At 41.2% G+C, this 26036-nt stretch overlaps 1 protein-coding gene across 5 annotated transcripts in view; it reads right to left on the reverse strand.

Annotated features, from left to right (window-relative positions):
- Positions 1–26036, reverse strand: part of DPP6 (dipeptidyl peptidase like 6) — a 538482-nt gene that overhangs the window by 154866 nt on the left and 357580 nt on the right. For all 5 annotated transcript variants that reach the window (XM_042043319.1, XM_042043321.1, XM_042043317.1 and 2 more), the window contains exons 2-3: positions 12823–12937; positions 5441–5539 (exon numbers count right to left, since the gene is read on the reverse strand). In XM_042043319.1, coding sequence (XP_041899253.1) covers positions 5441–5539; positions 12823–12937 — 214 coding nt within the window. The remainder of the gene's footprint in view (positions 1–5440; positions 5540–12822; positions 12938–26036) is intronic.

Below are 26036 nucleotides of genomic sequence, written 5' to 3' on the forward strand. Positions count from 1 at the left end.
TGAATCTTTTGGCCCGTGGAGAAGCAGCCCAGAGATGCCTGCACGCCAGTCAACCATGCCGTAGCTTCTAGGAGGGCAATTTTAGTCTTAAGAGCTATCAAAGCAGCACCTTAGCACAAATCTTTCTCATAATGAAAAATATTAGCACTTACAAAGTTCTTAATATCTATGCAAAGCAACCTATAAATAATTCATTTACTCCATACACATCTGCATAATTTGAAATGCATCAGTGCTTTTATCAATACAGTGCAATGGATTTACACTGCAGAGAAGAGGTTTGAGGGCATTTGGGCTATCTAAGTATTGTTGATCTGAGCATTATTACTAAAGGTAAACCAAAATAATTACCTCAGTTACTACACGATGCTTTTTTCAGCATGGTAAATAAAACTTATTAGTTCTAGGTCATTAAATTCAATATTAGAATTTAAAAGAGCCCAGAAACTCTATGATGTTATTAGCAAAACACGCAACAGAACATATGTGCTTCAGTATTAAAGATAAAAGAATTACTCCTTTATATTTAGATATTAGTTATTAGTGTGTTTTTCAAAGGGACTTTTGAGGTAAAAGCCCAGCTGCCATTCTCAGAGGCGAGCTGGGCACACCATGGTCCTGGCTCTCACTGAGTGGCAGGCTTCCAAATAACTGAGACATTTCTGAAAATGTCATTTGGAGCCTCTTGCTAATTTACTCATTATTCATCTTCAAATAAGAATAAATATTATTTTTCCAATATTGCAGGTGAAGTGAGAGGGCAAGGACCATAGAGTGAAGGGCTTGATTTTCACATTTTTTCAAGTTCCTGTGGCCCTAAATGGGTCCTTTGGTGTCCTACACCTCACTGCAGTGCTCTTCCCTGCTTGAATATATTGTGCTCTTCACTTCAACCTTTATTCTTCCCATTTGGCTACAACTCCTCTGCAAGGATTGTCTCCCCATTTCTGGCCAGTGTCTAGTGTAAGGAAAATTAAAACCTCCAGTCACCTATTTAACCACCAGCCCAAAATCCTGACAAGAGCCAGTGCAAAATGCACTGTCTTGCAAGATGCCAACAGCAAGGCTGGAAAAACAACCTCTAAGAAGTAAGGAATGACACGTTGCACTCAATCCATCACAATAACCTCTGTCAGGATATTAGAGGCTGCTCTGATGGTTTTTTCTAACTAAACCAGCAGCCAAGTACTTACAATGTGGGCAAAATACATTTGCCATTAAGTAAAAAGACAGAAGATTAGCATAAGTCTCCACAAGTGGCATATGCAGTTCAGTCTCCACTGTTTTCTTTTACGTTATGCTCCCTCCCCATCAGGCAGGAGTGCTCCCAGGATGCTGGGGGTCAGATTCACAGCTGGCAAGAAGCACTGCAGCTCTAAAGGGCCACAAAACCTGAATGCATAACTCAACTGGCTTCTCAGGTCAGGTCTAAATAATGACTATGAATTATTGTACGTAGGAGAAATCAGAGGACCAAGCTGCTCTTCAGCACAAAATGACAACAAATTTCTTTGTCCTGTTTTTTGTCAAACATTACAGGATCGTTACAGCATCCCATTGAGCTTTTCAGAAACCTGACCTAAAATGCTGTGTGAGAGAAATTACAGGAAAAGCCCAGTAATTGTGGAGCTTAATTACAAGGTAATGTGGTGCTCATGAGCAGAACTGCTAAACAATTAGAGACTAGACTAACGAGTAGGCCACCTGTCAGCTGGGAGATGGCTGAAAAGGCCAGCACAGGACACTCCTGATGGGCTATGGAGTGGGATATAAAACAAGGAATCATTCAAATACTATGTTTATGATACAAAGTATGAAAAGAGCTACTGATTGGAGCTCATATGCTTGTTAAGTATATGGACAATATAATTGTAGTTGTGCAGGAAAGGGAAGTTCAGCAGAGCGAGAGGCATGGAGAGATGAGGAGAGGAGCACAGGAGAAGGCGTGGGATGAATGGGGCTGGAACAGAGACACAGCTCAGATTATTTGCACTTGGACTGCCAGGCAAGGGGGTGCCAATAAACCACCAGCAGAACCCAAAACTTCCTGTACTTCACTGCTTTACACCTACTGTAGTATAACATATATGCTGTGCTGCCCTGAATAACGAAACCTGCACAATGAAGTCAGCATTTACTCACACTACAGGGAAAACCTAACCTATAGCAGTCCCTGGAAGTGAAACTGGAAATAAACTCTGGAGCAGTCCATTCTAGTCACAGAATCATAGAATCTCAGAACGGCCTGGGTTGGAAGGGACCTTGGAGATCATACAGTTCCAACCCCCTGCCATGGGCAGGGACACCTTCCACTAGACCAGAGCCCCATCCAACCTGACCTTGAACACTTCCAGGGAACACATCCACAGCTTCTCTGGGCAACCTGTGCCAGGGTCTCACCACCCTCACAGTAAAGAATTTATTCCTAATATCCAATCTAAACCTACTCTCAGCCAGTTTGAAGCCATTCCCCCTTGTTCTTTCACTCCATGAATGCCTCGCTCCTCTCTGGATCGCTCTTAACGGAGCCGAAGACAATAGTGCTCAGAGCAGTAGAAGACACATGCTAATTAAACAAATTATTCTTTCCTCTTCTTAAACCATTAGATAAAAATGCAAACTGGAATTTGAAATTACAGTGGCACCACAAAAATTCTAACGTTCAAATTTACAACTTTGCCACATCTCTAACTTTGTGCAAGTAAATTTAATTGCAATTCCAATTTTAAAAAATGCAAACATATCCATAAATGAGCCAAAGCCTGTAATCTTTACACTGAAAGTGTAGTTATGTCAGCTTTGAGACTGGTTCTTTTCTTTTTTCTTTCCTCCTTTAAAATCAATAGAATGACACAAAGCTGTTGATTAGAAATACGTTATTTTTCCACATGCCCATTGAGAATCAAGAAAATAGTAATAAAACATGAGCTCATCCTATAAATTTTGAGGAACTTTCAGCATATGTTTAATTGTCACCCTGAATATAAATATTTTATTTATTGAAACACTTTCTCTAAGATTCACTCAGATAAAGGAAAGACTTTCCTCATTCAGAGTGTTTGAATCAGCCCCTTGCTTATTGGGAAGGACACATATTTTACTGACTGAATTATTTTGGGAGTAGATCCCTCAGATGATTCAAATACTCCTAAAACATGCAGCATGCTTCATCTTTGGCCACCAAGCTCCCCTCTTGTCCAATAATGTAGAGGGAAAGGAAGGAAATAGAGCCTTGATGAGCCAAGAGGACTGAAGTGTGCAGAGCTCTGAATGACTGTGATATTTTGCTGTATGATTAACAGGGAAGGAAGGGGAAGAAGGACACAGAACAGCTACTTGTATTTTAACACCTATGTGGATCCCTGCAAAGCATCAGCTAGGTTTGGGAGCTGACATCCAAATTTAAATTAGGTATTTTAAAATAAGCAATTTTTTTTTGCTAAGGCATTCCAGCAATCTTGTTATACTAAGTTAATTAGTTTGGCTTTGGTATTTTTGGAGTCTTTCATTTGCATACTGAAAGCTAAGAGACCAATAACAACATGTGCTTAGGAATCTGGCTACCAGTCTTTCATCTTAATCACAATTTCACCACTTAGCCAGCTAGAGAAAGCTGTGAAAAATCCAACTATAATACAGAAAAGCAATTAATGTTGCAAAATGGCTTTGGGCCCTTGGATGAATGACATTATAGATCAGCATCTTGCCCTTAAATGCAAAGTCACCCTTGGGCAAATCTTCAGGGTATCTGTTGGCTTCATAAAATTCCTTTAGATGTATTAAAATCAGTGTCAGTGTTTGTCCATATCAAAGCAATGGAGGAAGTAATGCTAAAATTTCTGAATATATTTTCACAATATGTCTTTGTGTTTTGTCTCTTACAGAAACAATATTTTAGTAATTTCAGATCTGGCAAGACTGCACTGAAGTCAGTAAGGGTACATGAGAGGACAGACATGGTTTTTAAAACAGTCAAGAATGGAGTCTTAATAAAATTTTATATGACTTTAGTATTTGACCATAGCAAGGGAAATGCTGGTTTTTTCACAGCAGACCACAGTTTTGTGGAAAACAAGCCTTATGTCACATAAAGTGATACCCATCAGTGGGGGCATATTATACCCAGCTCTATGGCAATACTTCATTCTCTGTTCCTGCAAAAGTTTACTTAATTCATTATCATTGCCTCCATTATGCTCTATTTGCTATACTCCAGCAAATAAAGAAAATAGCAGTCAAGGTCTCAATAAAACACCTTTCCTTTCGTTAGGGTCATCAGGGATATCCATGCTAAATGGAAAAGGATGCTAGACAAAAAATCCTGAACTGCAATGCAGCTAACATTTCCATTATCATCATTCCCAGAAAGTGGCTGTGGGGAGCACCGTTCCCACAGAGAACACAGCCTGGAAAAGAGCTCCTGCACTTTGCAGGTGTGTTTGTGGAGGTGTTTATTGCCTGCAACAGCTTTCCCCTCTACTTGAGTGCGTGGCAGAACTTGCAGCTGGGGAACGTGTTATTTTGGCACTACCCTTTAACACTCTCTTTTTCATTACAGGTATTAAAATTGTTCCCAATGGGCACAGCAGACAAGGAAAGCTAAACACAAGGAAGGACTCAATCCAGTTCCCCATTAAATTCAAAAGAAAAGCTAATAACTTCCGTGATAATAGGAGTTGGACTGGAATGCACATGAACAGCACACCACAAATCATTTTATTCTCACCAAAGCTCATTCTGACTGCAGCAATTTCCAGTGAGAGCTGGAATCTACATCCCCCAAAGTAGCTCCACTCCAGCAAATCCAACATGCATTAATTCAAGTATTATTTGGTTTTCCTCTGACTGGAAAATGTAAGGCAGCAGAGGATAAAAAGAGCACATGGCTTGTGTGCAAGCCCCAGCCCAGCTGCTGCTGGACCTCTGTTTGCCTGTTGCTTAGCATTGCTTCACCTCTCTGCCAGAAAAAAATGGATTTGATGAGGGAATATAAACCTCCAGTTTTGTTAATGGTAAAATAATCACTGCTGGTGCTCCAACCACTTCCTCCAACCATGTGTTACATCGCTTACTAAGTTCTGAATGCTCTTGGAGAAGAAGGCTGTATTTTTCCGTGCCTATCTATGAGCCCACTGGGCAGCCCTAGATAAAAAGTTAGAACAGTGGTGTTTGCATGTTTAACAGGAGGAAAACTGGAATAGGAATTTGAAGGTTGAAAACAGGGATTTGAGAACATGATTCTGGGCAAACAGCTCTAGAAGCTGCAGGAGGGAGTTGGACAAGATGATCTCCAGAAGTCCCTTCCAACCCCAACCACTCCTTGATTCTGTAATTTCAGGAGCAACATAAAGAACTGGAGGAATTAAGAAGGACATAAAGAAAGCAATGTCCACAGAGCAAGGAAGCAAAGAAAAGATACTAAAAAATGCTCAAAACTCACCAGTTATCCATTTAGCCTCTGGGTCATGAATCTTGAAATCATCACTGAAGAGATCTTCCACTGTTATCTTCTTCTTCTGAGACAAGCTGTTATCTTCGACTGTAAAACATTCAAAAATAAACCACCATTAATTCAGCTTTGAAATGTATCTGGAAGTACAGCAACTGTGGATAGTGACATGTCGTATTTCATTTGGAAACAGTCCACATTAAGCTTTCTGACACACACAAATCCCTTCCCACTGTCGGTATTATAAAAGGACCACCTAATGGTTCACTAACAGAACCCTCCTTGCTATGTATGCCTGGTCTTAACAACTACAAAAAGACCAATAAATGGTCCAAAACACACATTTTCAAACATAACATGATCAAAAAAGAGCATAAGTCATGCAAACACACCTGTAGGTGTCATATTCGAGAGATAAACACTAAAACATTTCTGAAATCATGAGCTACATTTTTTAAAGTATTTAAAATGGCCAATTCTTTACAGCTTATATTTTTATTTCCTTAAAAAATGTCACATAAAACCATAGCTAGAAAGATGTTTAACCTTATAAGGGCTCATACAGATTACTTCAGAAATTCACGAAAGAATTTCTGTGGGAATCAGCCACTAGGTTGCAGAAATATTTTTGAAAAGTCTATGAGATGTAACCCTAAACCCTCAGGTGTTGCATAGCTGGCCCATACTAATTTTAATTTTTAGTGAAAGGATGTACAGTGTCATTTGTAAACATGGAAATATCAAAGCTGAAAATTTTAGAGGAAAACTAACAACTTTGAAAACCCAACAATTTTGATTAATACATTGCCGCTTTCCTTTTCTCCCATCAACTGTAATTTTTTTTTGTTATGACAAGCAGTCACCCTCTATGAATAATTTGCTGTCAACATTCAATTTTTTGCTGAAATAATATTTTCATGGAAACCTTTCAGTCAGATTTAAATACATTTGCTCTTTTAAAGAAAAGAGGAGGCCACATTCTCAGTATTTCCACAGCAGGAATGTGTGTTTCAGCATCTTTCCTCATGGCAGTATCCTCATGCCTGAGGCTTACTGGCAGCCTTAGCTATCTTTAATATTGTTTAGTGCTAAACTTACACTGGACACTCATGATTAGAAAAGCAGAATCAGACTCTGAAGGCATTTATTTGTGGGAAAAAAGTCTTCTTTGCTGTACTAAATTGAAGCCCCTAAGCTACCTGAGATGACAGAAAATCACCTATGAACAGTGTTTTGTTCCACTAAAAGGTGTTTCAGAACAAACTTTCATTTTTACCAAATTAAATTATATTCTTCAATGTTCATATTTTTCCCAAGTCTGGCTGAGGCTTCAATCACACTGTTCACTGTGGCTTCCAAATACCAAAAGCCATCAATACAAGTCCTCAGCCAAATCCCTCTGTGTGACAGCACTATGCCAAGTTATTCCGCATAATTTTATTTATTAAAATGGAAAATAGAGGCGACAAGGAACCCAGGAAATTGTTCCAATTAGTTTCCACCGTGGTGCAAGTCCCCAGAACTGGATACCCAGGGAGGTCAGGAGGGGCAGAGCAGGAGCTCAGAGCCCACACACAGCCCTGGGCTTGTGCCTGTTCCAGGAGCTGCTTCCCAAATGCCCTCTGGAGGAACACAGACACCCCCTTCCCCCCATGAGGCCGTAAGGACAGGCACAAGCAAACCCCTGAGATTTGGGGAGAAGCAGGGTGGGAAGCCCCTCCTATTCCTCCTTTTTTGCAGGATGGGGACAGGCAGTCTGGGAGCTGCACCATCTCTGTTCCTCCACAGCACTCCAGCTCCTCGTGAGGGACAGCAGGAAGAGGGAGAGGCTGCATCTGGGCTTTGCACACTTAGGAGCCTCTCTAAGAAAAGAGCTGAGCTTCCCTTCCTGTCCCCTGCTTTGGGCTGTAAGAGCTGCAGGGGGTTCTTTACTAGATGATGGACTACATTTATCTCAGCCACAAAGCTGGGGAGAAAACAAATAACTAAATAATAAACCCATCAATGAATTTTAGTGAAAAAAATCAGATTTCCTGACCTCTCCTCTAACACACAGGTAGGTCAGAGGGCTTATTAAGAACACTTGCTCCATTCCTCTGGCCCTAATGGAGACATTTGTGGAGAAAGAAATGCAATTGTGGGATCTCAGGCAGCCCACTCTGTCCTGAGCAGCAGACTCTAAGTGTGCCTCAGGGTGTCTAAAGCAGTCGGGGGACAGGTTGTGTCCACACCCAACTGCAGGGACTGCAAGGCCTCTTTGGGCTTATGGAAGGACAGGATTTAGCATGTGCCACCTTTTTTTTTTGCATTCATATTCCCCAGCCCAGCAGATCCAGATGGCAGCATGGCAGCAGTGCAAGTGGCACAGGGGTTTGAGATCTGAGTGCCAAGTCACAAACCCGGCATCCAAACATCACAGCTACATGCTGAGAGAACTGAGTAGAAACCATGCCCATATTGGTTTTGATTCAATATTAGAGGCATGACAGGAACCCTGTGTTTGGGTTCATCTGCCTGCTCTTCATCCTTGAAGTCAGTGGTCCCAAACAAACCTGGGCTGAGCTGACAACACCCGGCTCTCCAGAACACAAAACTAACAAAGATCCTCCACAAATCCAGAAAACTCAAACAAAAAGGAGCAAGGAGCTGACCTCACTGCCTGTTTTGCCTCCTCGCTTTCAAGCTTCTTCTCAACTCCAGCCATGCTCAGAGGCTGTTTGATAGGTCAGAAGGCTACAGCCACCTTTGGCTGCCCACCTTTCTTTCCATCATCCCTGGTGCTCAGCCCACATGCTGGTGTCAGATGCCCTCCTCACACACTGGCCTGTTGTCCACTGCATGTGAGGGACAGTGTGCCCATCTCTCTGTGGCCAGAACACCAGGAGCTCCTTTCCCATCTCAGCATACCTGCTGGATCTCTGGGCAGACCCTTCTTTTCACCCAGATGACCTCTCTGTCACCAAAAGGCAGTGGCCAGACAAGGCAAACAGGCAGCCTTTCTCCCTTCTGTAATATCCCTCCTTTTCCTAGAGGTGTAAAATACACATTTATACATAACTATTGTGAACAAACTGCTCTCCTGCACAGCTGCTCAAAGGACAGTTCCTTGTTCTTTCTGAGTATCACAAGTGCTACAAAGCTTCTAGGCAATACCTTTGACTGTCAGACAGCATGCTGTGAATTAATGCTATGCAATGACTAGCTCAGTACCTCTTCTGAGAAATGTTTCTTATGGATTTTGCAAAAATTTTAATATGTATTAGGGTGTACTTTCCTTTTTTTCAGCTAAAAGGTCAGATTTGAAAGGAGCAAATGTGATGTATATCTCTGGAAAGCTTTAAATATCAGGAACGGATGTACAAGAAAGCAGAGCCTCTTCCTAAGCAAAATGTCTAGTGCAATTTGGGAAGGTTTTATTGTACTCACAATTTCTGTAGGACTGGGTCCTCTTTTCAGCTTTGCTCTGTGTGTGTGTGTGCATGGGCAGACTTCCAGAAAGTTTTGCATGTCTTTGTACAAATACACAAACAATGGAATGGGACCCAGACAGGTGCCACATGCTGTGACAAGTGAGGAGCTGCCAATAAGGAAAGGTTCAGGCCAACACTGTTATCATTTGTATAAACAGCTTCACATTTTTCAAAGGTGTCAGAGGTGGGTGGATCGGCAGGCCTCACACACACATGAAATTGGAGAAGCTCAACATAGGCAATGGTGTGTGGGTGTGGTGTCCTGTTGTGTAATTAAATGTAAACTTCCACCAGTTACTGCTTCTTTTGAGAATGTTGTTCTAGAACATCAAAGAACATCTATACAAATCACAGAAATGTTGAGATGGTTTTAGGATTTTATAAAAGAAGACACAGGCATTAGCCAGCAATAGAGCACTGCTACTGTAATTACAGCATCTGCTGAATGCAAAATCCACTGCTCCCAGTTTATGAGCTAATCTTGGAGCAGGGTGAGTATCCTCCCCCTAAGAAACCCAAACCAGTAGGAATTTCAGCCCCTCTGCAGCTGAATCCAGAGTTAAAACCTTTAAAGGTTTGGGCTGATTTGAAAAAGAATCTGGAAGAGATATACAAATCCCCTTTTCCCCCAATTATTAAATACCTTAATCATTATCTGCCCTGCTAAGCAAATCTTCCCCACTTCCCACTTTACCTGTTATTCTTGACTTTGCAGGAGATTACCCAAGTTTTCCCAGTGTTAGTCCAAGTTATGGGTCCAGGTAACCACTTTTCTTTGTCTGAGCATGGACTACATGCCCATATGCAGCACTCTAGCCCATTTTGTCCAAAATTACTCTCTCGAATCAGACACTGAATGATGTTCAGCACTGGGTTTAAAACATCTCTGCATCTCAGGTCTTGCTACTGCACTGCAAAGCAGGCCTTCACTCCAACACCAAAATACTGAGAGAAAAATGGTTTCCCAGACAGGAAGAGGACTGAGATAGACAGGAACAAGTAAGGGATTCAGAGGTAAAATGAAAAAGGTTGTTTGTGCTGGTGTGACAGCATCAGGCTGGACTCCAACATTACCATTGGAAGGAAGAATTAAAACATTTGAATATCCCCTCTTGGAGGCTTTTGCAGTGAAGAGGGGTTTTTGTTTGGTTGTTTTGTTTGTTTTATTGCCGATGTCACTCTCCTACTTGGCAGCTCCCTGTGAACTCCACAAAACTGCTCCGCCTCCTTCCTTCACTGTGCTCCTGCCCCTTCCTTGCCTCTTGTTCACTTATCTATCACTTAATTCTCTGCTTGGCTACCAAAGGATAAACATTTCTTCTTCCAGAGAACTATTTTATGGCAGGGAAATGCAGACTCTGCTTCTCCTTTTGGAAAGGCTCCTCCATCTTCCCCAGTCCTTGTCGGGACATCCCAGTCAGGATTAGCAATGTTATACATTTTTCATTTGTCAAACCAGGCTCAGTGTCTCACTTAGCACTGACTGGCAGGAAATGCCCATGAAATGGGCCTCCTGTTCCCTTCTGTCATAGCCCAACCTCGTAACAAGTTCCAGGGCCAATGGCTTAGAAGAAGACTGAACTCAGCTGCTGCCAAGCCACAGCAGCACCCTAAGCTCTCTAATTTACCCCATAGTCTCACCATGAAGCACTCTGGATCCACAATAAAAACAGGAGCAGTACTGAGCTCAGAGTTTTTGTATGTACATGTAGGACACAATTCTGAAATGTCAACAGGGGAAAAAAACAACCCAAGCCCAGTTTACCAGCAGATCAGGGAATTAGAAATCTCAAAAAATATGAACGGAAATTTTAGCACAGAAAGAAAATAACTTTGCATATTCCTAAGTTTTAAGCATGGAGACCCTCTCAACAGTGTTATCTGGAGGTGTTGCTGGGTACATACTAAAAACTGTATTTTATGTGTATGCACACACATCCCAAAGGGAGAATGTCTTTGTGTGTGCATATAAAATATAAATTAAAAAATACACTTGTGAATTTTATTTAGAACTGAATGTGGGTATTTCAAGATGGAGAAGAAGGAAGACCCTGGAAACTAGAGGCCTGTTACTGATAGTTCAGTGCCTGGTAAAGTTATGGAGAAGTTTATTCTGGGAAGTATTGAAAAACACCTGAAAGAGAATTCAGTCACTGGTCACAGCCAGCACAGCTTCATGACAGCAGAGTCCTGCTTATCAAATCTGATTTCATATCATGGCAGGGTAACCTACCTAGCTGATCAAGGGAAGTCAGTAGATGCAATCTTTTTGGATTTTGATGAAAGTGGCACCCGTGGTCCCATCTGTGCAGTACAGTTGCTTCAAGACAACTTGTGGAAGCTCACAGGTATGGGCTTAGGAATCTAGGCTTTAGTGTGCATCTTTGAAAATCTGTGCTTCTGTAAAACTGAAGGCAACATTTCCATATCTAATAAGTTGTGCCTGATGTGAGTGTAGTTCACAGACCATGCCCCAAAACATCTCAGAGATGAACAGCACTGTCCAAAGATGTTGAATCTGAACAGCAGCAAAATTAATTTAATAGATTATCCTTAATTAAGTTTAACCTTAATTAATTTAATTACATAATTAATCTGGCATGACCACATCGTACTTACATTTACATTGAAAACTTCATGATAACATGAAATAAACTGAATATGTCATGACAATAAATAACCAAAAAAATAATGTGCTGATTTTCACTCATTTTCAAATTAACTCAGTGTACTCCTGTGTTTCCTGGTTTGTCACTGTCTCCTGCTCATCATACAGCAGGAATGTGGGATAAGAATTTGGTCAGGGAAGATGGCCCAGACCTGCTGGACTGCATGTACTTTCACATGTAATGGGCTGGAAATTTTTGCCCCACAGCTTCCGTCTCATTTTCCCACTTCACTACCCTGTGCTCTTGCACTTCCGGAGGTTCCATTTCTCTCTTGCCTCCATTCTGCTCCTCAGCTCTGTGCTCTCTGTCCTGCTGCTCCCCAGATTCTCCCACTCAGATGTACTCATCCAAGAAGGAGTCCCTGTTCTTCTCCTCTACATCCCTAAGCAAGGAACCTTTGGTTCCCCCCTGTTTTGTAGCTCCTCACCCTTTCTGACACTGAATTCTCTTTTCTATGTCTTGTCTCTCATTTTGTTTGTCTTTTCATATTCAGTTCACAGTCTTCTCAGTGCTGCTTTATTTCTACTCCCTAAGTAGGCATGGAAATTTACAGGGCTGTATAAATACATAATAATAAATAACCATAATGACACCACATTAAAATTCAAGCCTACAACATCAGCAACTACTGTAAGAGAAGTAATTTACAGAGGTTACGTGCACAGAACTTTGCTGAAACTTGGTAAGGGGATTAACTTAAAGAATTCCTTATTGGGAAGTTACTAATTATTTGCTGTGGATAAGTAATATCTGGTATATCATTATCTGAAATTGCTTTGTAAACACTGTGCTCTGAACTAAAAAACAATCCAGCTGAATGGGATGGGATTTAGGTACCAAGGCATAAGCAACTAATGCCATTGCCAATGGTCTGGGATATGACCCTCAACTGGCAACTACTGCTCCATGTGCACATGAATTTCAGAAGTTCCTGTGCCCTCACTGACTGCCCTGTGAGGGTTCTTCTCCTACCCTGGCACATCTAAAATGACACTCCCCATCCATGTTTAGGCAATCAAGTTCCAGCCTTGTGTCCTCAGCTCTGAACTGAAATGTAAAACGCTAAAACAATCTACCTAAGAGCAGCTTTGAACTCAGCATCACATCAAGATAAAGTCAGGAAGGAGGATTCCTTTGATGTCGACTTTGCAGTCAGTTTGCAATCCCTTTACTCTTGGAAGTGTAAAATTACAGAAGAAAATGAGACTGGAAGTGAGTTAAAGTTTATAAATACCTGGTGTCAGGAGTATGACGGAGGTGACAATCAGGGAGCAGATAACGAGAATAACAAGTAAGGCAATTGCAATTCCTTTCCAGTTTCTTTGAGGAGGATTACTCCCCACCAGCTCCTAGAAACATCAAAAGAAGATGAGCATTTAGAAAACAGCACTTAGACATGGAAAAAAGCACAGAATCTAGACAGCAAGGTATGTCTGCAGCACTACACCCTGCAACCACGGTGGGTGACGTCCTTGAGCTGAACACAATCCACGCTGTTATAATTAATGGGGGTATTAATTGAATTGATCCCAAGTCCTTACACAGTGAATAAATGCAATGCACCCACAGGTGGCTCAGCAGTGGAACCCACACTCCCCATTACCTCCTGGCACTCAGGCACCAGCCCCCATCCCAGCACTCATCCAAACACACTCATCAGCACTGATTTCCTACCAACCCTCATTAAGTCTGGGAATGAGGAGCTTTACAGTAATTTCCAAGAGACTTTCATAATAAGATGTCAGAGAAGCATACAGGAAGATAAATAATTCACAGGGGCATGTATAGAGATAAAAATCAATAAGGACATCCCCCTGGTGAACCTTCCTGCCTTCCCAGAAAACAGGACATCTCCTCAGGGCATTTTGTGTGCACTCCTAGGTTGGTAGGTCTAAGCAATTGAAGACAGGCTCCTTGTCTAGCATGTACATTAAATTTAATCACGTCCTTAAAACTTTAGAATAAAAGCTCCATCACCGCTCACTGATTAGCTCTGACTGCACTGTGGTTGCACCATATGTTCTGCCTATGACGTATACAGCACCCCTGCTCTCAGCACTGAGGGTTTTATGAAGTGCTGTGTTCGCATTCACAAGATCTTAAACATTTATTGCACTTCCATGTGTTTTTGCTGGATTTCTCTTAGCATTTTGCATTATATGTGATTTCGTGCAGGCATTGAAGCGCCCCCAGGAACGGTATGAAATATTAGTGCACACCATTTTTCTGGGAGGCTGAACTCAATCAAGTGAGCTGGTCTCGCAGCCAGAACAACTCTGGATGCTCCTCCTCCTTGTAAAACTCATCCATTTAGGATTTTTGCCTCATTTCCTTTATTATGAGGGATGGTGTGTCTAAAACAGAGCTGCTGGTTCTTCTTTAAAAGACTACTTTTTTTTTCCATTTTAAATTTTTTATGAAAAAACTTTCTAGTAGACTAAGTTCTTCTGTTATTCAGAGTTTGTTTCACTTCTGTTTCTTGTACACAGCAAAAAGACTGGAACAGGGAAGTCAGGCAAACCTCAGAGTTTTGTTTTCAGAAGATGCTGGGAAATATTTTTCAGCCTTTCCTTAGAATGCATTTTACAGAAAAAGTTAATGTCTAGACTCTCTTTCCATATGTTTGGGGATGTAGCCACTACAAAGGCTATAAATCTGTGATGGAAAGCCAAGTTTGAGGCATTAAACACCTGATGCACTCCATCATTTATTCTAGTTCTGGAAAAGCCACAAGGATTCTCTCCCTTCTGGCAAAGAGGGGTAGAGGTGAGCACACCTTCCCCTCCTTGTCTCCCCCTCGTTTGCATTTGGCTTTCTATTTGAAGTGAAAAACAATTAGAAGGAACAAATTTATAGTTTACTATTGCTACTGGAGAAAAATTTGAAAAGTGGGTCAGGAGCTTTGAGAAATGCAATTTTGGCAACAATCAAACAGAATAAATACTCCCATTTCTGCAGATTCTTTACACTAATTATGAATACAAATGTTAATCAATTTAGTCTCCTAACACCAGTTTTAGGAAACTGTTATGGTCTCCATTTTTCGGGTGATGCAAAAACGCACAAATGAAAGTCTGTGGCTTTCCTAGAGAAACAAACTGATAAATGAGCCAGGGAAAGAATGCAGGGCTTCCTCATAAGTGGCAGAAATGTTCTTTCTTTCACATCAGGGTGCAGGGGGATCTAGAGAGAAACAGGAGAACAGAGGAGAAGCTGCTGAGAAACCCATCCAAGCCCTCACAGTGTCTTGGGACAGGGGTGAAACACTCACTGACAGTTTTACAGAACTGACAGCAACAGTCACAGTCCTGAAAAACAACACTCTCACCACAAATGGTCAGAAGTTCTAAAATTGAAGAAAAAATTAGATCATGGACTTGAATAACATCTACAAACTCAGACGTAGTTCAAAAGATTAATAAAACCTTGCATTAAGTGTGATTTCCCCATCCATGAGTCCCCGTGTGATAGAAATACACACATGTACTTGAGCTTTCAGGACATCTGTACTTGCACTGAATCCATTATCAAGTCAATCCCATTAATTCTCCAGGCATTCAATCAATATTTGAGCAAAATCTCAACAAAAAAAAACGACTGTGAATTTCTAGTGTATCAAGAGGAGGAAAACTATTCATAAGCAAAATATTGGGGTTTAATACACTGCAAGGAAGTAGAAGAGAGTATTTTCACTTTCTTTTCAAAATTCCATCAGGAAATTTCCCCTGGTAAAAAGAAAGGAGAGATAAATGACTTTTCAAAGAAAGACAAACAGCTTTATTCAGCACAGGTTTGGAAAGCTGCTCTTTTGTTCTCAGTCATTTGAAGTCTCTTTTGATAGAATCACTCACAGCAAAACTGCAGACGCATCACACCATACTCACGATAGCACTGCCACCTCGGGTTATCCCTGTCTGTATTTCTGTTAATTCCAGAGGCATGTTGCTGTGTCACTGTGACCAGCCTTTACCTCCAGGGCGTTACAGCCTCACCAGCCTGTGATACCCCCTGCCTTTGGCAGCAAACCCCACCCTTCACCCTTCACATGATGCCTGCATTTCCCACCAGCAGGCTTCAGCTGCCTGTTCACATTGCTCAGGGAAGCCTCTGTGCTTGGGACTGAAGCCAGGAAGGTGTTTAATTCAGCCCTAGGCAGGTACTGATTCAAGCACATAAATGATCTTGAAGTGGCAGCCCAAAGGGTGCATTTCCAGCACATGGCACAAAGCTGGATTTTGCCTGTTCCTGAAAGACCCAGATTGCAGGGATAAACATGGAGATCTAAACCCACCAGCAAGCAGATGCCCTTTGTATTAATCCTAAAGATACCAAATTTGGGTTTCATACTGAAATCTGAGCATATGACACAAAGGGAAATAAACCAAGCACATATGGTTTCTGCTCTGATGAAGGGAACATGAAAGAAAATATTAAAGTCACTCATCAGTAGGAGCCACCTCCTCTCTGCCTCACATGAGGCACTAACACAACATCTTCACGACCTGTGCAAGCAAGTTAAAACCCTTCAGCCTGGTTTTCTCCTTCTTTGCCTTTGCTGGGTTTTTTTTACCTCCTTCTTTCCACTAAATGAAAACAAAATTGATTTTGGATTTGGAAAGTAAAGCAGATGTTTCCACAGGTTTTTACATAAGCACACTTCATTGATGTTGCATATTAAAAACTGCAAATGCTATTTTTGCATCTCTTACATCTTCATTTGTGATTGAAAAACGTCACTACCCACCTGTGAAGTTGATTTTGGAGCCATTAATCTAGACATCTACAGTATTTTAAGACTCTAAAGTACAGATCTACAGTGACATATTTCCCTGCCTGTGAAAGAATCACTGTGCTGACATGTTATGGATGAAGGCTGGATGCGCTCCAATCCAAGATACTGTCAACAAAATTATTTCTGGCATGTTTATTTGAAACCTGCCAAAAGCCTGCCAGCACAGTGGTCATATTACAATAATATAATAGCTTCTTAAAACAACTCATCAAGCACAACTTCTTTTTTCCTTTTTAAATAACCATCTTCTATATGGCTGAAGGACAATATAGACATCACTCATCAAGTATAGCTATTATTTAATAAAAACTTATACATCCTGGACCAAAATCTTTGAAGTATCAGTAGTGAGATAGTCATGGTGGGCCTCTTAGTCTTTGTCAACACAGAGCTGCCACTTTTGTGCAGTAACAATAAATCCTAGGTGTGTTCTATGAAATATATACATTCCAGACACAGGTGCTGTATTTAGAGGTTCCTTGCAGAAGCAGGTGACACTGGGCCATGGAGACTGAGCTCTGGACTCAGTTACACTGGTGTAAATCTGAAGCAAAAGACGAACGAAAATCCAAGAAATTAATGGTATAAAATAAAAGCAGGTGCAAGAGGTTTTGTTTGCCTCAGAGGTGGCAGGATGGGGATTTATAGCAGTAATTTTGCAGTTTCCATACTTGCTACTCTTGCAAGCTCTGTTTCTTGCTTCTTTTTGATTTATTTCCAAATTTTGGCCTTAAATACAACAAACACAGCAAATAAAAATTCTTCTAACAAGCTTGTTAACTTTGTTAATTAAAAAATGAGTATTTTACCTTTCACTCATGCTGCCTAATTCTGAATTAGGACTTCTGCTGATGAAATGTGGTTGAGTGGGGTATCTCTTACAACTCAGCTCACCAAGTCCTGAACATGGCACAGAATAAAATGGTATAGGAACACTGTTGTCCAAGACAAAAAATCCTGTGAAGTTCAGGGGAAAAATAATCTTGCTGCTAATTAGTTCTTTAAAATACAAAATTGCAGCAGATTACACCTGCTGAATAGTACAACAAATGAGCTGAGGAGTGGGTAACTCATACAGTTATTAGATTATCAACCTTATGTTGCAAAAACAAAATACTAATTGCGATGATAATGGCAGCAAACTAGATGAGTTGCAGTGATTACAGCAGGAGCTCACTGAGAATCCTGGTTATTCTGCTGATTGATACTGCATTGCTGTCTCAACACAGTCCTCCTGCCTGGATCCTCCACTGCTCCTCTGCCTTAAGCCTAGGATGGAGGTTCTTCACGGGCAAGAATCACTTTTGATACCCTGCTTGGCACAGAGGAAACCTCAGCCACTACAGAATTTAGGAAGTATCGTAACACAGATGAACAATAATAAGCATGTAACTGCATCATTCTCACCTCTGAAGTCAAGCTGAGTTACTTTTGCTTGGGGATATTTTATTTATTTTCTTTCCTTTCCTTCTCCTCCCTACTTGCCTCCCTCCCCTCTGCTGCTGCGGACCACCCTGAGCTGTGTTCCAGCTGGAGTGTGATGCTGAATAACAATCAGTTTCCAGATAGATACAGAGCCTGAGCCTGAGGCTACAGTAAACTCAGTTGTTCAGATGTTAAAGGTGACACTTCAGAGCAAGAGGAATAAAACCTTGCTCTGTTTTTACAAACGAGGCATGGCAGGTACGTGGGCTTTCCTGCAAAACCCCAACAGAAATAAGAGGGATAAAACCATCTGCCTGTTGTGGTGATGAAAGACAACTATGTTATGTTTTTCTTCATCTTCTGTTGATGCTTTTACTAATAGGGAGCAATGACTTAGTAACAGTGAACATCTTTGCTGCCCACTCCCCAGCACTGTGAGACAAATCTTTTACCCTGCACAGAATGCAGAACGCTCTCCTGCCCTGCATTTCTGGGAGGCTCTTTTATGAATGCCCTAAAGCCGTTCTGCTTGGTTCCATCTCCTCCCACCATTATCTGCAAAGTGCAAATGTTCAGAGGCTGGGCACTAATGGTGTGTTTGAGAGTGCGTGAGGAAAAGATTTGTACCCGTAACACTCAGCTCCCCATAAAATTAAACCTTGCATGTTTTATGCTGTGGTAGAGCTTGCGGTCTCACTTGTTTCTATTACAAAGTCAATAGGAGAGAATGAATGCCATCTGCATCCCACACCTAAGTGTAGCTTTAACAGATGACAAGTCTTCCACAGTTTAAGAGCAGAAGGCACCAGATCCTCAGCTAGCACTGACTGACACAGATCATTGGCTCCACTGGAGCCAAGAGAGTCTGTCAGCTACAAATGAAACCCAGTGCTGCCTCTGAGTTAAAAGAAAAATAAATCCATAAAACAATTTAAATATAGTAATATCTGGAATTCCTAGATGTTCTGGATTGCAGAAATGGATATTTAATAACTTCCCATCATTTTTATAGGCATTATGATGAAATGGTTTTGGATCACCTCCAGACCTTGCAGCACTAAAAGATTAATTTAGCATCTCTGTGTTTTGAACTGGCATTTCACATGACTTTCATACCCAAGGAGAGTAACCACGCTGCAATACCCTCCTATGCCCTTACAGAGTCTGTAAATAAGCACCACTGCCATTTGAAACATCCCCAAATTATTCCTAGTGCTTAGGGTCAGAGCGACTCCATGGAACTTCCAAAATAAATTAGAACCTTGGAACATGGACTCTGAAATTCTGCCAGAAGCCTGTTCTCAAGGTGACAAAATTCATGCTGCAAACACCATCTGGACCTGTTGCACTCTGAGTGGTTCCAGCCAGAGGCACGGCCAGCCTCTGACCATGGCCAGGAGAAAGGAGATGGCAATACCTGTGTATGGCACAGGACATATGTGACTACAGATCTCTTTAGCCAAGAACTGTGTTGGCCTTGACATAATGTCATTTAATGAATCCCTTCACTTTCCCCCCATTAGTTAGGTTCATTCTGGTGCTGTAACGCAGATGTTTTTATAGCACCTGGCATGGTGGGACTGTGAATCCTCTCAGGGGCCCTTAGCTGCTACTGTAATTCAAGTCATAATTAAAGATCCATTCACACTACTGACAGAGCCCATAAAATCAACAGCATTTCTTTGATTTTATTTCAGTGTTTGATATAAGCACACACATTCATCCGCTAAAACAGAAGCAAATCATCTCCTAGAGTGAAATATCTGCCATGGCACCAGTAAAACTTGGTTTGATGCTTAGGGTTTTATTCCAGAGGAGTCTGCGTGTTCACCAAATCCATGAAAATGCTTGGCAAGTCCAAATGCCACAGATCATATCACTGATCCCAGGACCCCTCTACACCGCAGCATTTGCCAAGCTCCAGTTTTTCCACTACAATGCTCTGACAGCCTGGCTCCTTCCGAACTGAGCCACAACACACATGCATGAGCCCTGAAACAGCTCATACCTGTGCAGAAAGCATCTGCAAAGAGTGGTGTTGCCAAGGCATGCCAGGATTGCATCTCCCCACTCTATTTCTTGAAGAATTAGGATCTCAAGAAACGGGAAAAGAAGCTTTTCTGAAAGATTTGAGAGATTGGCAAAACAACCTCTCAGCTTTGTTTTCTCCCCTAATTCCAAAAAAATGCCAACCTACTTACATTGTAAAAAGGCAATTCCAATTTTTAGTGAAACTGTATTTCAGTAAAAAAAGAAAACATAATTCAATCTATGACTCTGAACACCAAGAAAGAATTTGTGATAAGAGAAATAGTGAGGTGTTTAATTCCCCTAGGTAGAAAGACAGCATTAAAAATTTGGTTCAATATTATATTTTATTAATTCCTAGGCATTTTTTTTTCAATTTAGTTTACAAATAATTTTTTTATAAATGGTACAGGAAGGAAAAAATGAGGCAAACAAGGTTGAATTCCTAAATAACTTGCTTGGGAGCAATGTAAGGGAGAGCTATGAAGACAGCCAAGGTTTGAGGTCACTGTGGTGCAGAGACAGTGGGAAGAGGAATATGAAATCCATATGTACAGCGGCGGGGGGGAGGGTGGAAATGGATTTTACACAGCTTATTTTCAAGCACCAGTCATTTACAGTTTTGAAAAAGACAAAATGTTTGATGTATGGATGTTTCAAAGACAAAGCAATTGCATTATTCATCATTGTACCAATATTTATACGAAGGTGATACTTATAATTTTACCTTTAAGGGAATCCTAGTTTTCTGTTGTTTCTAAGAACAAGTAATTTTTGATATATAGGTCTCTAATGTTGCAGTATGTAGCCAAGACTTTAAATAAAATTATGGAAAGAATATTCTTCTCTGATAAAAATTTTAAGTTGAACAATGGAAAAAGAAAGTGTAAGCGTAGGCCTGCATTTTATACAATTCTGTTAGACAAAAAGACATTAGAAGCTGTGGGAGTGGCATCCAGTATGGAGGCTCTTCTTTCCCAGCTAAGTGGCCTTCTCCCCAGCCAAGAGTTTTTGCTTCATCTCTGTCCCCTTCATCTCATCTACTGAAACTTGCATTCCTGGTTTCACAATTAAATAAAAAACAGTAAACAAATATGTTCTCTTGTCCCAGGGGTGATTGGCTGAGCACTCCTCTCACCCAAAAGCCAAACTCTCTGATACTGGAGTGCAGCACAACCTCACCACAACTTCTTCGGCAAAACAGGCCCTGGCCCACTCCATACACCAACATTTTCTGCAGCACTCCTGTGACAGTCCTGCTACAATGGGCCAAAACCACACCTGGGAGCACACTGACAAACCACGCCAGTGGTCACCTATGCTTGGTCCCCTGCACCCCTCCAGGGTATTTCACCACAGAAATGCAGCCCTAAACTTCATCAGTATCCCAAATCCAAAATCTTAGCATTAGTCCCCAACTCTCCCCTACTTGTGTAATTCTTGTACTTAAGGAAAATCATTTGCTTGAGCCCACATTTTACTCACATAGAAGTAAAGGGAGGGGGACACAACAGTGAAAGAACAGATGTTTTTTATATATTTTATAATGCTGACTATTTCTTTCTGGCTAGCAGCAACCTGTGCTGACATCCATGAGCATCACTGGGATGATGAGGCAAGAGGCAGAGTCCACAGGCTGTGAGACTGTCCTCAGTAGCTGGGAGACATCTTACTTCTCCCAATGGTATTTGCTTGGGTATTTCTCAGATATTCTTGAACCAGAAACCGCTTCATGGATATCCTGATTTGATGTTCATGAAGTTGTTTTTTTTTTTTTAAAAAGACTGAATTTCCCCAGGCCCTTCTCCAGCACTATCTTAGGACAACTGTGGTTGGAAGCATTACAGTTCTTTGAAGGGTGCTTGGGTTCTTGGCGTGAAATGCCAGCAGCTGGCTCAGCACCGATGCTGCTGTCAGGAAAAGCCACTCCAAGGTCTCCAAAGGTTTATGAGTCTTATGCTTGGTCTGTTTTAATTGATTTCTGGTTTTGCTAGGGTTCTCACAGCACAGTACAAGGCTTTGCAAAGTCGTTTATTTTAATTTTCAAAACTTCCTGGTTGACAGCAAACAGAACCAACAAACATTAAGTCAGTTTTCCTCAGGAAAGCAAGATGCCAAATTTTCCATACTGGGTTGTGTTAACTGTGGCACAACACCACAGGAGTGTGACTCCTTGTGTATAAAGTACACTTTTCTTGCTCATTTTTCATTTGAAAGAATTATCCTTAATTCAATACAATTCTGAGACTCAGTAAGTGAATTACAGAGTGAAATGGAAATATCCACATTCCCACTCAAAAAAGAATTAAAAAGAAAAAGAAGCAAAACGGATTGAGACAGAAATTGCAATTTTTTTTATCTTAGAAGATCTATTTCACAAGGGGTCCTGCCACCAGGGCCACCAGCAGTAAAGCCACTGCTTTCTGCTTTCATGATAAGTTCTAATCTCCCTGAACAATTCATGTTACCATCTCAGGAGCAGTGACAAAAACACCTCTTCTCCTGAGTCATGCAGGTGATTTATCCATAAATGTAGGGACATAATATTGAAATAAACATGCTGTAGGATTTGAAAAGAGAAAAATCACTCATGCAGACTCAACAACTTGTGTGTGACAGGTTCACTGCATCCCATGGAAAAATGCTCCAAAGCTGGTAAGGAAAACAGCGTCCAAGAAAGAAATTTCTTCTCCACACCTCACCAGCCTGTGATTCTCACGAGAAGCAGAGTTTGGCTTCTGAAATTGAGGGCTTTATCAGACCCAGCAGGCAGAGCCATGGCCACATTTCCCTACAGAGCTCCGTTTTGGATCTATTTGTGATCATAACACGCCTCAAAAAGACCCTCTGTCTTCATATCCCTTTCCCTCTCACTCCTTTTGCAAGGCTTAAAGACATCCCAAACTTGTGATGCTGCACTGAACCTTCCAGTAGAGATCTCCCTACCAGGCACCCAGGCTGAGTCCTCTGATGTGGGGCTGCAAACAGCACATTGCACCATGCACGTGCCAGTGTCCTCAGAGCTGCTCAGGTCCTTAAATCCCTGTGGCTTCACCAGGATTCAGGCACAAGGATAGTCCTGAGGACCTTTGCCTTTGTGTCTCTCTTCACCTGATCTAGATTAAAAGATAGAACTCCTCCACAACTAATGAAAGAGTTCAGAAGTGATCAGACATGGAGCAGTGAGAAAGTAAATGACAGGGGCTGGAATACTGGTATTTGTAAAGATAGATGAGCATTAGCACAGCCAGGAATTCATTTACCATGTGAAAAATCTATTCAGAGCAGAATGGGAACTCTACCAATTAATGTACTTCACAGATGTATCTCTCCAATAAGCAGAGTTACAGGGATCATTTTTCTTTGACACACACCATAAGGGAATGAAAAGGTTAATGTAGTGTATATGAATGCATTTTTAAAAATCAATTTAAGGGAATTTTCTCTGCTGTAAATTATGCTCTGGCACCAGAGAAAGCCATCAAACTCAAATTAACAAAAGGAACAAAAGAATTTAATCTAAAACTACATTATGATTGTGTTGCTCATTGGTGCACACAAAAAAATCAGCAACATACATTTCATTTTTACCTCCTTTGATTACAAAAAGGCTATTATCAGTGAAAGATAATGTTGAATCATAATTAAAAGCAGGACTCTCCCTCCTACCAGCCTGCAAAGCACAACATTTTCTGTAATGCAATATAAAGTCATTTTGCTTAGGAAACGCATTTGTCAGCTCTCCTCACGTTCACCAGACTGTGACCCCTTTACCTCCTCTTGCACACACTCCTGTAATCTCAGAAAAAGCAGGGTTTGGCTTCTGAACTCCAGACTTCCCATTCAGCAAGACCTGACATTGGCCTTGCTGCAGCTGAAGGCATGAAGCTTCTCTGGACTCATGGCACCTGTCTAGAAGATCTGAAACAGTTTTCAGATTTCCCCTAATTTTAACTGGCAGAAGAGCAAACACCAGCTGAAATCCTGCATTTTCAAGAGATCCAAAACAGTTCCCATAACTTCATGGCACTGTCACAGGCTCTCCACTCCCCATCATCCGATTTGCAAACTGCGGACTCCTCTCCCCTTCACAATACACAGGGTGTCTTCTCTACCTGGAGAGGACACTGAGCAGTACAATGACATTCACACTGAAAGCCACAATCAGAACAAGTCTTTGAAGTGACACAGCTCCACACCATGTTTCCTGAAATTATCACCCATCATAGCCCTTGTGCTTTTCTCAAGTGACATTTGCTGCCACTAAATTCAGGAACTGAAAGGTGGCACTTAGGAGTGCAAGATTTGATGGCATATTCTGAGTCAATGGAATGAAGAGAGAACATGACACAACTGATCTGTGCTCTTATCTTTTGGCAGCCACTGTGCTGGTTGCCAAAAGACACCACAGCACGGTGAAGGAACAGACAGATCATATGGGCTACTCAGGATAGATCAGCTGCATTATTTTCCTTCCATTGCATTGGCATAAATACCTGCATCATTCCCCCTGTGTATTCAACAGCTTTCCACCACTGAAACCTCCCCCTGTAGAGAGCAGATAATGGTCAGTGTAAAGAATCTCAGTTATTTGATCTTCATTCATTACCAAATGATGCCTTGAGGAACAGAGGCCACGGCTGTTTTGCTCATGGCATTTTTCACCCCTGGAGCGTCCCCCATGTTGAGGATCAGACTCCACACTTCCCTGCCTGTGTCTTCACAGTACCATGGGATTCTCTACCTCTACTCCCAGAAATTCTTTATCTGTTGGTAAATAACGGCAGGACTATATGACTATATATAACTGTGGTCTTTTATGTCTGATGAGGTTGCTATGGACCATTTATTCCCTACTCTTATTGCTGGTTTGATCTATCAATGAAGAGTGTCAAGTGGCACTCTTGGTTGCCAAGATAAAACGCAAGGTTAAAGCCACCATTTCACCTAAAAATTGAACATAGACAAGGAAGAAAGCCATGATACTAAAAAAATTGCAGTCATTTTTGCTAAATTAATTTGGACAAGGTGTGTGAGGGAGAGAGGATCAAAGAAACATCTTGGCTTGCACAGATTCATTCACTGCTTTATAATGCTATAGCAGTGAAGTATATATGTGTGTGTATATATATATATGTATATAAAGACACAACTTTTTTCTCTCCGTGTCTTGTCATGGGAAAGCAGAGACTCATCCTTTACACACACTTAGCTTTGTACGAGAAGTCAGCTCTTTTCCACTCATTATTTTTTATCTCATTTGAAATAGGAAGTAAGCTGTTCTTCCATACGCTGAGTGGAGCTGGGCTTTGGCTCCTTTGAAGGACAGCTCACAAGTCAATAGCTGCAGTCCCTTCTCCACCAGGTAGGACCAGTGGAGAAGGCAGAAGTTTCATCATCTCACCTAATTCCTTCTCCATATGGTCAGGGACCATGACTTGTGAGTAATAATTGAAATATGTCTGATCAGAAGTTAAAAAGAATCAGAGGAATTGAAGTAAAAGCCAGTGGCTTCTTTTTATTATTTCTTCGCCATTTTCTTTCTTTTTTGCCATGGGCTTCTTTGGGTTCACAGGAAATAAAAGGGCCCTTAGAGGTTGTGTACTCCAAGTTTCTGGAGGTGTTTGAGACCAGGCTGGATGGGGCTCTGAGTAACTTGGCCTAGTGGAAGGTGTCCCTGCCCATGGGAAGGGATTTGGAACGAGATGGTCTTTAAGGTCCCTCCCAACCCAAACCATATTCTAAATCTGAAAGCTCACTTTCATTTACTTTTTAGCAGTAGGATGGAGGAGAAAAAAAAAAAGCTTTATGACCTCTCCTTTTTAATAAGAAATATGTTAAGACTGTGCCTTAGTGCCCAGCTAGGTTATTGGAATAGCAAAGAAGAATTGCATTGCTTTTTTGTGTACAGTATTTTGCCTTCTAAAATATCGCCTTATAATGTAAAATGAAAAAGTCATGTTATGTACAGGAAAACTCACAGCAAACTAATGGGGCACTACAGACCTAGGATTGTACTTTTCTTCTCATTTTATTGGAATGAATTCAAAAACATAATCAGAATCTAGTTCATTCTCTTACATAACCCTTTGTGAAGGACTCTTAAAATTCACATCAACAGCATCTCATTCCCACTTTCCCCTTAATTTCCATTTTGTTTAATGGCTTCGTCACCATTTACTCATGATTTTAGTATTTTTTTT

The sequence above is a fragment of the Corvus kubaryi genome, unplaced genomic scaffold, assembly GCF_017639235.1.
Source record: "Corvus kubaryi isolate FWS band 111438036 unplaced genomic scaffold, C.kubaryi_AGA036_p1.0 37398, whole genome shotgun sequence".
Taxonomy (NCBI): domain Eukaryota; kingdom Metazoa; phylum Chordata; class Aves; order Passeriformes; family Corvidae; genus Corvus; species Corvus kubaryi.